The sequence below is a fragment of the Corvus cornix genome, chromosome 3 (genome assembly GCF_000738735.6).
Source record: "Corvus cornix cornix isolate S_Up_H32 chromosome 3, ASM73873v5, whole genome shotgun sequence".
NCBI lineage: Eukaryota > Metazoa > Chordata > Aves > Passeriformes > Corvidae > Corvus > Corvus cornix.
Window position 1 is genome coordinate 47,242,472 of NC_047056.1, and position 16,491 is coordinate 47,258,962.

Below are 16,491 nucleotides of genomic sequence, written 5' to 3' on the forward strand. Positions count from 1 at the left end.
AGCAACACTTAGTTATTTACTCTGGTCTTGGCTCATGCAAGCAGAGTGATCAACAGTGTTCTATGTAACTGTTAGCTGAACTCCTTGCAAAAATGGCAGAGTCCTCAAAAATAAAACAGAAGGAATGCTGTGGTACTGTATTATAATATTTTAGCTCTCAAAAATGTTGCTGCGTTTTAGGCTAATGTTCTAACATCACAGATGTTCCCTTTCTTAGAATGGAGGGAAAGATCAGAGCACCATTACTCTCAGCTGGGAATTAGAGGTCTTTATTTTTTAAGAGAATGTAGATTTTTATTCTTTGGCAGACAATGTTTTTTCATTTGATAAGAGGACAAAAGTTGGCATGCAGTGTGGTTTCCCTTCTTAGTCAAAAAACGTACCTGTACATTCAATATTATTGTATCAAATATTGAAAGGAGGAAAAATTCCATGGCTTGAACTCACAGACATGTTTTCCAACATTTAAAATTTGTGGCTTTGCTCATGTGTTTATGATAAAATGTACCATTCTATATCATAACATTCAAATGATTCATCAAAGATTCAATGATAAAAGAACTGCAAAGAAACTGGAATGCTTTAAATACACCATCAGGTTCATGTACTTTCAGTTCCGCCGAGCTACTTCTCTACATACAAGCAGGAAACACTTGAGATACTTGGACTTAGCCCTGCATCACCAACAAAATTTATGTGGAAGAGAAGTAAATTGAAGAGAAACAAAAAATGGCACAATTCGTCATTGTCACTTGAAACTTAAGACTAAAATTTATTTTTTTCCAGAATGCTGCATTTAAACAACAGTTTAAACAACTCTCTTTAGTGTGAAAGCACTGATACTTCACTTCCATTGTAACACCACGCTGACTACTGGAGCTTTTATGCCTGGCCATCAAATACCATATCCAGTAAAAATGCAGTGTATGGAGACTAAGTTGTTTCTCTCCTGGATAAAACTTCTACTTAGAAGCCACAGAGCACTGGACAATGTACTTCAATGTACTGACCACCCACCTCAGGTGAGTAAAACAATTCTGACTTCACTCTCACAGCTTCAGATAGTTTGGGAGATGCAATAACCCAGGAGCAACCTGCTCCAGTCTCACTGCTCAAGTATGACTTTCAGAGGATGCCTTGTGCTGAATCCAACCCTGTTCTGCTGGGTGCAACTCCAGCATCCTACCCACAGCCACTGTATCCAGGCAGGAAAACTAGTGTAAGCAAGAGGACTATGGCGCCAGGAAGAAATGTGCAAGTTTTATTTTTAAACATCGCTGGACTGAAAAATAAACTCATATGGCTTATTGATATTTCAGGAGATAGTAGTGAATAAGTTAAAGAAGATTCATTCCAAAACATACGTTGCTTCATTTATAACTAAGCTAATGTACATATATATTTTCTTATTTTCTTAAGTGTTGAACAGCCACCTTTTTCCCCCCCACAAAGATCTCCAAGTACATGCATGGCACTTCCTACAAAGCTGTCATGGGCTAGAGGCTTACAAACAGTGATTTTTTTTTTTTTAATAAGAAATATTCATCAGACCCAAATATAATTATTTAAACCAACTTCTTCCTGAGCAACTTAGAAATTGGAATGTGCTGAAAAGTTTCAATAAATAAGTCAAAGATTAACCAGCTTAAAATGTACCTTTTAAAAGTTAAGCAAAATATATTTCATGACAGAGGAATAGGCCATAGGATCAGGAATATTAGATACTATGTGCCAGATAAATTTAAGAATTGCCATTTGAGGAGGAGAGGCCAGGTTGATTGTTACAAAAATACAACAATATTAAAACCTAGCGAGTAAATCATTAAGCAGCTTTTGTATTTCGATTATAAGTAGTGATGGCTGAAGACACCATTAAATAAACAGATAGAAACAGACTTTACTGTAAGCAGCAGTGAACTTGCAGGAAGGGTGAATGGTGTTAAGTGACTATACTCTGTTAAAACATTGGCAGAAAAAGGATTCAAACAGAATTTCAGAAACATGAGAATACTAGTTTTCTTTCCAAAATATAACAACTCCACAGTGTGTAAACTAATCATTACTCTTTCAATGTAATTTCATAGAAACCACTTAAAATATACAATGCAGCAGATTCATATTTTAGCTAATATGTTAGTTACTATCTGTGCCATTTTCAGCTTTCTTTAATGTGCTCCCCCACAGTAGTGCACTGCTACCACCAGCCTGGGATGTTAATAATGAATCTTCTTCCTAGTATTTTCTGTAAGTTAGCATCTTGTCTCAACTCTTCTTTATTTTCATTCTCTGTATATAGGTAAAGACTGAGCAGTGAAGAAGACCATAATGTTTATTGGCTCTCAGCAGGCTCATGGAAGGGAAAACCTTTGGAAAGCCCATTTCAGCTGATCCCGAGTTTATATGCTTCATCCATCACAAAATAACTTTTACTTGTTATAGCAAACTGAAGTATGACCTTGCAGATGGCAGCCATGGAATAGGAACCAAAAATTTTCTGGTAGGTGTTTTGAGAAAGGATGTGAGATAGACAGAGGTGGATTGTCCTCATCCTGGCAAGCAACTGCAACATCTTGTACCTGCTTCTTTCCTGTGCTCTAGGGACAGGAATTTATTGCTCTTATTCTCTATTAGTCCAGCTTTTTCTGGCAACATAAGAGGCCAAGGCCTCATCAAGACCCCAAACTCCCCCCTATTCTGCTGTGAAGCAGAAGGACAAAGAGCTGGGCCCAGGGCTGCCTGCAGGTCTGTCACTTCTGCACCACCAGCGCTGGCAGGCTGCCCAAGAGCCAGCATGCCACACATCACAGGGAACCCCACCCCAGGGACACCCACCCACCCCAGGGACACCACCTCACATATTGGTGCTACTTCTCTTTCCCCTCCCAGCTTCCACCGATCCCCTTTCTAGTGTTAGCAGATAATATTTGTAGTGATTAACAAGGGCAACTTTCACAGTGACTCTCTTAACCACCTATCACTGAATCGGCTTTGGTTTCAGAGAGTACATCTTCTTCTATTTGTTTGATGATTCTCAAGTATTTCAACTAGAGAAGCTGTGTATGTTCATACTGTTAATTTTCCTTCTAGGCACGCTAAAAGTAGGAGTCTGGTGTTTGTGCTGGTGGGGATGCTGTGTTCAGCTTCAGATGTGAACAACTAAATTCTGCAGCTATACTTAATAGGAGTTCCAGATCATCTGAGTTTTTTAATGAGCAGCTTTTTCTGTATCTCTTTGGATTTGTGACCCAAAAGAATAACAAAAATCTAAAAATACCATTCTTGAACATAAACCCCACATGTTACACCTTTTCCTTTAGAGTCTAATAGAAACATACTCAACTGCTGAAACAAAGCCCTGCCTGGCCCTTTTAATTTGTTGTTGCCATTCACCGACCTGGTAACTCTTCCCACTCTATGAACTAGAAGGGTTTACCAAAAACAATCTGGTTCCTGTAACTTGCCTTACACCCACTAGTATTGATTTGGCAGAATAGCAGCCTCTCTCCTCCAGCACAGGTGATTTGAGGAGCTGTTACCTAGCCCCTTTCTGAGCCTGTTATCCTTGGATTCACAGACACAGCAATGGCTCTGACCATAACACTGGGATACCAGGGTGCTTTGGACAAAAAGAGGCACTCTTCCCAAATGGCTCACTGCCTGTAGTTCCACTTGCTCGTAGTTAATGCCACAGTGTTATGCCACAAAGACTTGTTTCTGAAGAGAGAGAAAAGAATCCGTAAAAGTTACTTTTCAAGAATGCTAATCTACTCTCTTGTATTTTGCAGGTTCCCAAAGGACTCCTGTGTATTCCAAAAGTTATTTTGTGACAGACGGTAGATACTTCTCTCTTGAACTATGCTATAGCAAGGATGCTATAGAGCCAACACTGTATAATGAATCAAACCTGCAAAATCAGGTATCTCCCAAAGGCTCCAGCATGTGGGAATGGTCTGTTTTGTTCCATTTCAAATCCGCTGCACGTTAACCCAGTTCCTTAAGGAATTACTTTTCATAATAATTAAAAAAAATCTTAAGAAAGCTGGAGGGGTCACCAGAAGAGAAAGGACAGCTCTTCCATCCATCACCTTTTATAGATATCCTCTAGCCACTTTTCATCATCTTCTTCCTCATCATCTATTGGTTCCTCAGTTTCCAGGGGAGAAGGGATGAAGAACTCAGGTCTGGGACGTGGTTTCCTGATATGAGACTTCAGTCCAAACTTGCGCTTTAGCAGGTGGAATTGTTCTTTGACATAGTAATAAAACTCATATTCATATCTCATGCGTTGGTAGAGGATCTGTATTGCTTCTGGAGAGGGGACGGTCTTTTTCACTGTCACAGTCAGATTGCCAAGTTTCCTATGTTCTGTAAAGAAAGAACAACAAGCAACATGGTGGGTGCTGATCAGCGAGACCACACGTAAACTTTTAATTTAAAACATTAAGGCATGGCCCTACTACATTACTGATACAAATGAGTTGCTTTAATAATGGATTTACTTTTAACAGGATATGAAAAAATACAGATGTTTGAATTCAGGCTTGCATGTTTAAATATGGCTAGTTCATACAGGTCATTTGGCTTGTCTGCAGTCACTGAAGATCTTAATTGTCACTGGTTATGAGAAAATGCAAACCACATCATATGAATTATGAGCATAAGCATATCAGTAGAGAAACCCACAATCTTGCCTAGCTTTGGAAATTTTGTCAGGCACACCACCGAGCTTAACTAACCAATTATTTCCTATGTGGCATATGGTGACCTGTCTCATTTGTGCTTTATTATAGTTCAAATATTAACAGGTATTTGTCAACCTGAATCCTTCGGCAGCACCGAAGGATTGTTGGCAACACCACATGACACCTCAGGAGCAACTGTGCCTGTTAACTTTCTTGTCCTGTTATGCCTGTTAATGGAACTAGACTCATCTTCCTGTCATGCCCTGGAAGATTTCACTACTTTTTTGCTCACCTGACAACTTTTGCTTTGGTAAACTGAAATACAAACCTTTTATTGCTGATAAAGAATTAGAGTTACTAACAAAAATACTGAATTGTCTCTTTGCCTTCTCTCTCAGTAGATGAGCCTACCATTGGAGATGAATGTATTTGAATGAGGTGTAAGGCAAACTCTGAAGGCAATCATTTTGCTCTTTTCTAGATGGCAATAGGCTGCCTGAGCATCCTAAGTATTTTCATCCTGAGTATATAACACGAGAACCTGTATCTTCTTGTAACAGCAGTTCTTCAAGTCAGAAGTATTCAAAAGGGTCAGGCCATGACGGATGGCAAAGAAAAAGCTTACATGGAGGAAGCAGACAACAAAGAACATTTCACGTTTCCAACTGGCAGCAACCACCCTCAATTCCAGAGGGACTCCTTGAATCAGAATGTGATTTTACCATGGGCAGAGTTCTGCTCATGTGAGCAGAACAAATGGAGGTCTTCTGAAGCACCCACCAGCAAAGCTTAACATATGCTTACCATCTCTAGAGAAACATGTTTTCATAATTGCTTACGCATAAAGCTAAGGGATGCAGCGATGGTTCCTAGCAGGAAAAGTAAGCTGTTCTTGGGATCCCACAAGCAATATGTTTATCCAAGAGAAATAATCAAGAAGAGCTTTTTAGGGAAGAGAGGAATTTTAAACAAAGAAAAACCCTTTTATCCCAAGAGGTAATAAAATATGAGTAAGTCCATCTAGCAAGCAGAACAGCAATGATCTTCAGACAAAAAGCTGGTACAAGATTTTAAATCTTGAAAAGTACAACAGATGGGCAGAGAACAGCAGTGAACATGAACTGCTTTCTTTAAATTTTGAAAGATTAATATTCATAGAGCTGGAGGTATCAACACTTGCAAACAAATTTGATTTTCAGTCTGTGGACACACATTTTCCTCCTTCAGAGTGAAGGAAAACAAGGAACATTTTAATAATACTACATGAGACCAATGCTCTGGGCTGAACATGCTCTTATTCACTGGACTTCATTGTGTCACACCCACCTGGTGCAGAAGAAAAAAGTTATATCTGAAATAACTATATCTGAAATAGTCAGTTGTGCTTATCAACTCCAGCAGAGTAATTTGAAATGTAGGAAGAATGATACAAAGAGAAGATATGTTGAGTAGCTTACCCAATGCAACACTGTTCTAAATCACGAAGTATTTAAAGCATTAATTCTATTTTGCATCTATACTTTTAATTCTTTCTCTAAAGGAACAATGGTTTTTATTAATTGGTAACTATTAAAACATACTACTGTGTAATTAAATGAAACTTTTACACCAAAGTTAGTAGTTCTTTACACTGAAATCTATCTCTACTCATATATCTAAGTAATTAAACAATTGATTACACAGAGTTCTCTGTTCTTTAGTTACAGTGATGTATGGTGAAACATGCTGTATATTTACTGACTGTTTATCAATTTGCTCAGTTTATTTAGATAGTAGTGAAATGACTAAAATATACAAAAACAGAAAGAAAGATGCAATTTTTAACATGCTATTTATCTAAGAAAAAGTGTAGAGGGAGGATCAGGAAATGCTGAATTTCAAACAGACATTAGCATACAAAGCAGGACCTGTAGTTAGTGAATAGTGTGAAGTATTTTTGGTGAAAATGTCTGGGCTCCCCAAGAGCTTATTCTGGTCTGCACCACCTTTACTCATAGACCGGAATAGACTAATAAATGTCTTATCTTCTTAAATTTTCAGTCAAGTTGTTCAAGTTACCTTCATATTGCCATTGATGGCTATGAAATGACTACACTCCAGGAAGGCCACTGTACTCAGTCTGTCCCAGGGTGAGAAGAAAACTTTCTTATGATTATTGAGCACTTCAAGACATTCCTCTTTCTTGTGCTTAGCTGATAGCTCCTGCCAGCTTTACAGTCTGGTTTTCTTTACAAATTCAGCAGCAAATATACACTACTAAATATTGCATTTATTAGCTTAAGCCTTTATACTGCTTGCCAACTTCGTTTTTATTTTACGTAAGTTATTTCTGTTACAGAAAACTCCATTTAGCTCACTGGAAAAAGCTCTTTACTTATACGGTCCCTCCAGGACTCTAAGTGGGGAAAGCCACTTTCACAGCTCCAGCTCCCTTTGGTGGCTGCTTCTCTCAGCAGAGAGGAGCACTTGTGCTTAGCCCAGGAACGCTGCCAACGATGACAAGGTGAAAAGCATGAGACTGTTTTCTTTGGGGGGCAGCCTGTGGGGGCAGGAGTGGCCAAAGGCAATGTCCCGGTGGTGTGCCAGGCAGGGAGCAGCCCGGTGCTCCATGCCACCCTCGCAGCACAATACACTCCTCCTCTGAATTTGCTGTTGCAATGGCACAGGGGTTTCTGGATGTGTGCAATTCTCTGCTCTGTGCACAGACCTATGTCTACAGAAGGACACATACGAACAGACAGAAACACCCACACTCTGGAAGGCTGCAGGGGCAGTGTAAATTTTCTGGCTCCTGTTTGCCTTGCAGCACAATCATCGGAACTGCAGAGCATGAAGAGCTGTGAGGTGTGGGTTGTTGGATGGCGTGAGTTGGGCCTGCGCCTGGCTGCAGGCTCAGCCTTTTGATAAAACAAGTGAACTCTGCTTTTTTTTGTACCTGAACTTTATTTAGACTGTGTTTTAATCTTAAATACTCTTAAAAGGCTCTCTAATACAAATATGGATGAAATCACAAAACTGCCCCTTGAGGTCACCTCAACCACCTCTTCTCATCATAGAAGCAAAATGGAAAATTAGATCTGGCTTAAAGCCAAAATACCAATCTGCATATGCTGCATAAACCCAGCTGGCCCACCAAAGGACCCCCATTTTATGACCTTTGAGACAGCTAACCACATGGAGGGCAACAAACTACACCATTTACTTCTCAAGGTTATTTTTTTTTAAATGTGTTTGCTTTGGCATTCTTTTAAATTGCTAGAAGAATGTACTATACAGCAATGCAACCCCCCAGTGCAGCCTGCTCATACCTTGAATTAAAACTAAACTGGTACGTAGATAGGAATGAAGAAAATTAAATTCTTTTGGGTTACCAGTTGATGAGCATTTACTGTTACTTTCCACACTCTCACTTTTTTTTTTTTTAAACTAAGAAAAGGACATTACTCACTGGAGCAATCCAAACCATAGGGAAAAGTGAGTTTTCTAACTTGTGGCTCAAAAAACCTTGAATTGCCATATTTAGACAAAATGATCCTAAAGGCATTCTCCACCTCAGAAGAGCTTTTCAGAATGATGTGCTCTCCAGTGTCCTCCTGTTTTGGGGGGTGCCATGCCGAGGCTGCTCCTCAGCGCTGCTCCTGGATGAAGCCACAGGGAGCCCAGCGCCCCTGGGGGGCCCATGTGGAAGAGGTGAGCCAGGCTGGAGGCAGCTCAGGGTGGCTGCAGGCCAGCAGAACTGTGGGTTTGCTGGGCTAACGCCGCGGTGCAAGAACGCCACGCTGAGCTGTGCTGCGCTGCTCTCGTGGCTGTGCGAGCACGACGGCTGTCACAGATACAGCAAACTCATTTCCTGCAACCACACACGGAGGCCCCGCGTTTCCATCGTATGCAGCCGAGCTACAGCACATACCTACTTCTCCAGAGTTTTAAATGGAAATAAACGTATGTCACTGTGGTTAGATGTGACGTACAAAGGGGCGAGGGTCTCTGCTTGATCTGCCTCTCGTTGCTGCAGTGCCAACCAGGGCTCTTATGGCTACACTAGAAATGATCTCCCCCAGAATATTAAACTGCAGCTTAGCAAAGAATTTTCCAATACAACTGATTTGCTTTTCAAACTCAAAATTTTTATCCTGGCTCTTGAAGGATATCTGGAAAAGGACAGTGTGGGGAGAACCGATGAGACACTGATGTGCTGGGCTCACATGTCTTTCCAATGGCCACAGGGTTAGTGCTGCTCAGGAGTCTTGGTCCAGGGCAGGTCCCTGGATCCAAGCTGGAGGAGGGATGGTGTGCTGCAGCCACACTCCGCGATGGAGCACCTTGCTTGGGCTCATGTTTGTTAATGGAAAGCAGGGATGTTGGAGAAAACCTAACAGAGACACCCGCCAGACAGAAATATATTAAAAATCAAAACTGATAGAAAAGTTAAGTAGCAATTTGTCCCACAGCATCTACCAACTTTATCTGAAATACTATGAATCCCAGTTACTAACCTCTTCACTGCTAGTTTACTCTCCTCTCGGTTATTCACACCAACAAAATACGGTGTAAGTTGTAACGACATGTAGATAAAGATTAGACCGTCATGTGCATACTGGGGACTTATGCCAGGCTCACAGCAATGCTTGCTTTGTTTTAGCACTTCTGTCCTGTATTATTGTGCTGCTTTGCTGCCATGGAACAACTCCCAACTCCAGGGGATTACGAGAACTCTCACACAGTGGCACACAGCCATTTCCTATCTCCTAAAGGTCAGGTATGAAACTCTCTGAAAGAGCAGCGCTCCAGAGGTCACGGAAACTCCCAAAACTTCAGGGACCTGCACTCCTAGGAAATGGAACGTCCTATTATTTTTCAAACAGGGATCTTGGGAGCAAATACACCAGACTGTAATTAGCACAGATACTAAAATTATGGCTGTCAGTGACAGAGATGGAACTAGGTGAGACAGCAATGGTCCTTCTTCTTTCTTACCACTACAATGAATAAAGAAACTGGAGGAAAGAATAGTCTCCCTGTTAACCTTATATCATTTCATTATTTATATTAACATAGACAAAATGCAGGAAGCTCTGACAATGATAAGCTGGCAGAGAAAAATTGAGGGATGCCTAAACAGAGATTAGCTAGGAAGAGCTCAAACAGATAACCTGAATGACGTGCAGTCAAAAAACTACTAATGTTCCAGGATGTAAACACCAAGGAGGCATGACATAAAATCACAGCAAGGAAGAAAAAATGAAGAAAAAAGAAAAAAGAGGTAGCGATAAGTGATAAATGTAAGAAGTACCTTGGTCTGATAAGGCCACAAATAACAAACATCTTCCTACACTATGCAAGTAACATATATTTGGAAAATATTGCAGAAGTCAACACTGCACTGGTCTGGCTGTCAACTGGACAATGCAACAGCAATACGCATTCAACAATGCTCTTACATACTGCTTGAGCTGTTAAAGGCATTACATCACTATTATGAAACACTTGCCATACAACAAACTCAGCAATACAAATATATAACTTTCCCCAGTTACCACTCTCTGAAGTCTCTTCTCCAACCAGTGTATTTATCATGAAATCTCTAACTCTCCTCCTGGAAACATCACAGTGCTGTGCCTTTGCTCCTATGAGTTCAGAACTGTGGATCCAACAACATGGATTTCCAGCTGCATGGGACACCTCAGCCAACCTTCCTGTACCACACATTGCCTCTGATGCTGCCCTCACCCTGGAAATGTGCTGTATCTCACATAAGATCAGATAACAAATCTCAGCAGGATCTTCTAATAGATGCCCTCCTTTGGTGCATTTTAATATTGTATTCCCAGTTCAGGTAGGTTAACGCAGAAGAAAAAGAAAAGTTGAAAAATAACCCACACTGGTAGAATGAACAGGCAGATTCTTATGAGAATGTGGTCAGGTACTTTTATATCCATTAAGCAACTTTTAAGTTGAACTAGACAGAGTTGGAAGTGCCAAAACCAAAGTCATCTGCAGAGGAAATGCCAGGATTGTCTAGTTTGAGTTGCCGAAAGAACTGCTATGGTTGCAGCTCATATGCAATTTCTAATGTATTTTTTATAGCTGTTTAAGGGTTACTGAATGAATCCAGTCAAATCTGGATCTGACAAAACCACAATTTAAAAATAGCTTCTTACAGATCGCTTGTGAACAGGGCTGCATAGTAGGTTATGCAGATACTAACATTATTACTTTATTGCAGAGACAAGAGAGAGCTGCAGTGACCGAGACAAATTTCAGCAGCGCTTACAAGCAAGAAAAGCTTCACCACAGCTATGTAATGCAGAAAATCTGCAGAGATATAGCCCACGACCTGAGAATCTAGAGCAGGCATCTTGCCTTTGTGCTTCGAGTCATGGTAGGCTGCTATCTGTGATTTTTGTCCACAAAAAGGAAATGATGAAGAGGCGTGCTGTGCAAGCTAAGATGTCCAAGAGGAATGGAGAGAGGTGGAGGTATCTTTATTTCCATATATAGTATTGGTAAGTGAAACACTGGCATATAGCATCCAGTTTTGTAACCACATCCTAAATCAGACAGACTATGAAAACAGCCTCAGAATGAACACTGGGGTTGAAAGGGACACTTTGGAGAAAGATGATAAATTTGTTCTGGTCAGCTTACCAAAAAAAGATGATTGAGAGGTGACTTGTTTACAGCATCTGCATATTTTCATGGTGAGAAAACTATGGGTACTGAAGAGTTGGAAGCAGGAACCAGACAAATGGGGACTGGAAGCATGGCACTGCTTTTTTAAAGTGGTGAAGGTAATTGATTGTTAGTACAAAACAAACACAGTTGATTTGCTATCACTTGAAAATTTTACATCAATGCTGGATAACTTAATGAACTCCAGATACTGGTCTCTATGCAGAAGAGAGACTCTGTGGCCTGGAGCACATAGGAAGCCAAGCTCAATGATCCAATGATCCATTTAAGTCTTTCACAGATGCAAGTTTCGAACGTCTTGCTTGTGTCAGCTTCCAAATCAGAAGCACCACATGCAAAAGACTTTTTGTCACTGCTTTTCAGATATCTCAGTGTGAATGTCATTTTTGGAAGATGTCTGGACACCCAATTTGCGACCTTTTCCACTTTTTTACTGTTCAAACCTAGTGGTCACCACCCTCTAGTACTAGGCCTTGCAGGAATGGGAAATAATCCTACCTTTAAAAAAAAAAAAGTTGAGATCATGGCCTTAAAAATTGTTAATTCTAAGTGCAGGCTCTTAGCCTCTTAGACTTAAGCCTAAGTCTTCCAAGAGCATACATATGACTGCTTATTTCTTTATATAACTACTGAAATGAAAAATGAAAGCAAAAATACTATGATGCAAGTAATGTCCAGTAATAAAATTTATGCACTGCCAAGGTAAAATCACAACTGGTATGAGAGACAGTACTGGGAAGATGAGTGGTACTGTAAGAAAGCTGCTATTAAAAAGGGGGGGAAAAAGGTGCTATTGGTTCTTTTCTCCCTTGTGAGAAAGATGCCAGTTCTAAGAAGATTTTCTCCCAACCATGCCTGCACACAGACAACTGAAAGCCCCAAAATGGTTTTATTTCTTACTATTTCAAGTTACAGGCAGTCAAGAGAAAATTGTCTCTTTTGCCCTTAGGTTCTTTTGTGTATAATGAGTGACTGAAGGCAGCCAGGGGCCGAGACACTGCTGAAGAAGGAAGAATGCTACCAGAGCAGAAACAACACACTGTTCCTTTCAAGTTCACCCCCTCCTGGCCCACAGCCCGACTGCCTTGGCCAGCTGCCAGGAGATCGGGACAAAGACTTCCTCCTCTGGCCAAAATCGAGGAAAAGGGTCTGTTGTTTAACACAGGCAGACTTGTTTCAGCAAGAGAAAAAAATAAAAAGAAGGGGAATTATATTAACTAGAAGCCCTGGGAGAGGAGAGTAATCTCATAGTGTGGCTAGTGCAATTCTCACCCTGCTCTTTTCCTGGAGAGGGAACATCCTGATTTTCTACTGTTCAGACTACAAGGCAAAGTATAATGTCCCAACAGGGCTAAGCCCTAAGGCTGCCAGGGTCTTCATGTCCCCTGAGGTCACTATGAACCAGAAACAAGAATGCATCTTTCCTCCTTCCAGGAAGTTCCAGGCAACACACTCTGCCCTCCACGCCTCCACGAATAAGCTCAAGTGAAGGGTGAGTGTCCTCACTCACGGAAAGACGGTAATTCCTATGCACCCAGCAGACCTCCAAGAGTCTGACAGATAGATAAGCCAAACCTTTAGGTATCTTGGGACTTCACATTGACCAAAGATACTGCTGGATTTCCACAATGGCATCAAACCCAAGTCAAGGTGAATTCATGCCTTGGCTTTTCACTGCCTCTGTTACAGAGCCTGCAGCTGTGTCGGCAACGAGGAACCTGGGACACCTGGGATTTGCTGCAATTTGAGAGTTTGTGTCTGTCCTGGAAATCTTGGAGGCAGATGCTGTTACAGAAGTTACAGAGATACACTGGCTCTTCATGCCAACCTCAGCACTTCTTTAGCAGTGCAGCTACAGGCAAGGAAAGGGGGCTTGGAAAAGGCAGAAGAAAATCCCTAGGTCTGGGGTGACCTGTTTGATCCTGAGCACCAAAGTGCTCCCTCAGAGGCTGTATCACAGGATGTAGTGTCTCAGTGACCTGTGGCAGTAGACTTCCCCTGGCAATGCTTTATATGCACAAGAGCTTTTGGAAGCAGACCCCAACTCAAGGATAAGTATGATTTTAATCTGTTTGGGTTAATATAAACGAATACAGGACATTTTTAGGTGCTTAGAAGCTGTTCAAACACTATCAAGATTTACACATGCATGTACTTGCTCTGTATTCCAGGCAATATATTTTCTTCCGGAAGGAGTGTGGAAATAGCATTTCTGACATACTTATGAGACCAAGATCTTTGAAGATAAAGGCTTTCCTATGCACCCTATGCATCTGTCCCAGCCAGTAGCAAAGACAGCTGCCTCTGCAGTAACACTCACCTGTCTTCAGTCACTGACACAATCAGCTCCAGCACACCTTTTACCATTCTTGCTTGTGTGTCAGCACCCGGAACAATCCATTGAGGAAACAGAGCTTGCTCAATGATCTTTTAAAATTCAACCTCCATTTAACATTAATGTGCAGACAGGGAAGAGATACATGGGCACATCGTTCTGCCATCTATCACCTTGTTTACAGGAAGTAGCCTTAACTCTACTGCTTATTAAAGAACTGAGCTGAGTACTCTGAAAGCGCACATGAATCGGAATGAGAGACATACCGGGTATGAAAAGCCATTGCTCCTGCACTTAATCCTGCAAATTGTCTTATGTCTGCAGTATTTCAACCAGTAGTTTCATGCCAGTGTTAGAGAGACTGGCTAGTATCAAAGTTTCCAGGATAGTCTGCACATTAGTTTAATGACAATACTAGACCTGACATAATGACTACCATGCTTCAAAGTTACACTGCACAAACCTTTCCCTTGTGATTAACAAAACAGGAGATAAAATGACCTGCTGTCTTTTTCCATTTCAGTATTTACGGACACTTATAAATGTTAACACCTCAGAATAAGAATAAAATGAGACAGAAACCAGGAAGGATGTGACAGCAATTAGGAAAAGCTCTACAAGATAAATCAATTTTGGGAGGGAACGAGGTTACTAAAAGGAACACTAAATGTGCAACAACCTAGGCTTTTGTTGAAGAACATTGCAATTTTCTACATTGCAGTCTTCAGGAGAGGTGGAACAAAGGCACTCAACATTACTCGCAAGACATGCAATGTTAAAAGTTTTATCAAGATAAAGAGAGAAACGTGTTGAGGCAGGCTGCTGCCCTAGTAAGCAGTCAAGCACCCATGCGGCCATCTGCTCTCACAGTAGGAGAATGGAGAGACCAGGAAGAACAAAAGCAAGAAAACTCGTGGGTAGAGATAAGAACAGTTTAATCTGAAGGAGGTGGGGAGGGCGGGAGTGATGTAAACGACATCCCTTACCACATTCCCCAGTCAGTGCATAAGCAATGGCCAACCTAGAAGCCAAAGATCCCACTCCTTCCTCCACCTCTACTTTTATTGATTACTGAACATGTTGTTATACGGTATGAAATATCTCTCTGATCAGTCTGGGTCAGTTGTCCTGGCTGTGTCCCCTCCCAACCTCTTGCCCATCCCCAGCCTACTGACCAAAGGGCAGAGTGACAAGAAGAGAAGGCATTGATGCTGTGAATGATGCTGTGAATTACAGATGAGTTCTGGAAGTAAATTTAACTTATCTGATAACATAACACAACACAGAAAATACCATTAAGAACCAAAAGTCAACATTTCAGTGCCCAATTTCAACACCTATTCCTCTTAACAACAAATCTGAGCCTGAATCTACAAAATCCTATTTAATTTGCTAAGCTTATTAGAAGAATTTTTTTTTTAATACAGAGTATTTTAATGAAGTTCTGTGGAAAACATGATGAAAAAGTTATCTGAGAGAACAGTACACTCAGGGTTTCCATAGTAAGAAAAACAATGAAAAAATAATCAAGCCAACTTTAGACAGGCCTGTCCAAAAAAATAAAAAAATCACCTCTGGGAGGCTCAGTGTACATTTATGTAGAAGGGACAGTGACCGTGTTGGATGTGTATGTGCACTTAAACATAACAACAGGGCTCTGAGGCACATGTTTTCACCCAGGCTCAGGGCTCAGTGGGTGACCAATGCACACAATCAGGTTTTGTCTTAGAATCATAGAATCATTAAGGTTGGAAAAGACCTCCAAGTTCACTGAGTTCAACCTTTGACTGAACACACCATGTCAACTAAATCATAGTGCTAAGTACCACATTCAGTCTTTCCTTGAACACTTCCAGGGACAATGACTCCACCACTTCCCTGGGACATTTCTTCCAATGCTCAAATACCCTTTCAGTGAAGAAATTTTTCCTGATGTCCAACCTGAACTGTCCCTGGTGCAACTTAAGGCCATTTCCTCTTGTCCTGTCGCTGGTTCCCTGGGAGAAGAGACCGACCTGGCTACAACCTCCTTCCAGGTAGTTGTAGAGAGTGGTTAAGGTCTCCCCTGAGCCTTCTTTACTCCCGGTTAAACACGCCCAGCTCCCCCAGCTGCTCCTCATATGACTTACCCTCTCTAAACCTTTCACAAGCTCTCTTGCCCTTCTCTGGACATGCTCCAGCACCTCAGTGTCTTTCTTGCAATGAGGGGCCCAGAACTGGACACAGCACTCGAGGTGCGGCCTCACCAGTACTGGTGAGTACAGGGGGACAGTCACTGCCCATGTCCTGCTGGCCATGCTACATCTAATCCAGGCCAGGATACCATTGGCCTTCCTGCCCACCTGGGCACACACTGGCTCATGTTAAGCCAGCTGTTGAACCACCATGCTCAGGTACTTCTCTGCTGGGCAACTTTCCAGCCAAAAAAATCTATTGGGGAGGTTGTCCTCTGCAACTGAGTGTGCAGCTTTGGAAGGGACACACCTGGAGCTATTGAGGGAGGAAGGGGACACCTGGCCTAACCAGTCTAAGCAGTAGAACCAACCCTGGCAATCAGTGGGGTGACAGATGCCTCAGCTAGATTGCCTTCACATCCAGTTTTAGTGCTGAGTATGCAGGTCCCAGTACCCAATTCAATGTCTGGATAGGGCCAAGTTCTCCAGTAAACCCATGCATGCTAGGAGTATGAAATTGTGACTCTGAGCTCTTTAAAAACACATTCCTCACAGGCTACTCTAGTATGTCCAGTGACTGTGGTCACCAGATTCTAAATAAACAAAG

The 16,491-nt window shown here is 41.5% G+C and overlaps 1 protein-coding gene across 2 annotated transcripts in view; it reads right to left on the bottom strand.

Annotated features, from left to right (window-relative positions):
* Window positions 1–16,491, bottom strand: part of UST (uronyl 2-sulfotransferase) — a 168,429-nt gene that overhangs the window by 6,860 nt on the left and 145,078 nt on the right. Inside the window, exon 8 of one of the 2 annotated variants that reach the window (XM_039568862.1) lies at window positions 4,086–4,365. In XM_039568862.1, the coding sequence (XP_039424796.1) occupies window positions 4,086–4,365 (280 nt within the window). Of the gene's footprint in view, window positions 1–253; window positions 4,366–16,491 lie in introns of those variants that run through there. The other variant, XM_039568863.1, reaches the window with a different exon arrangement.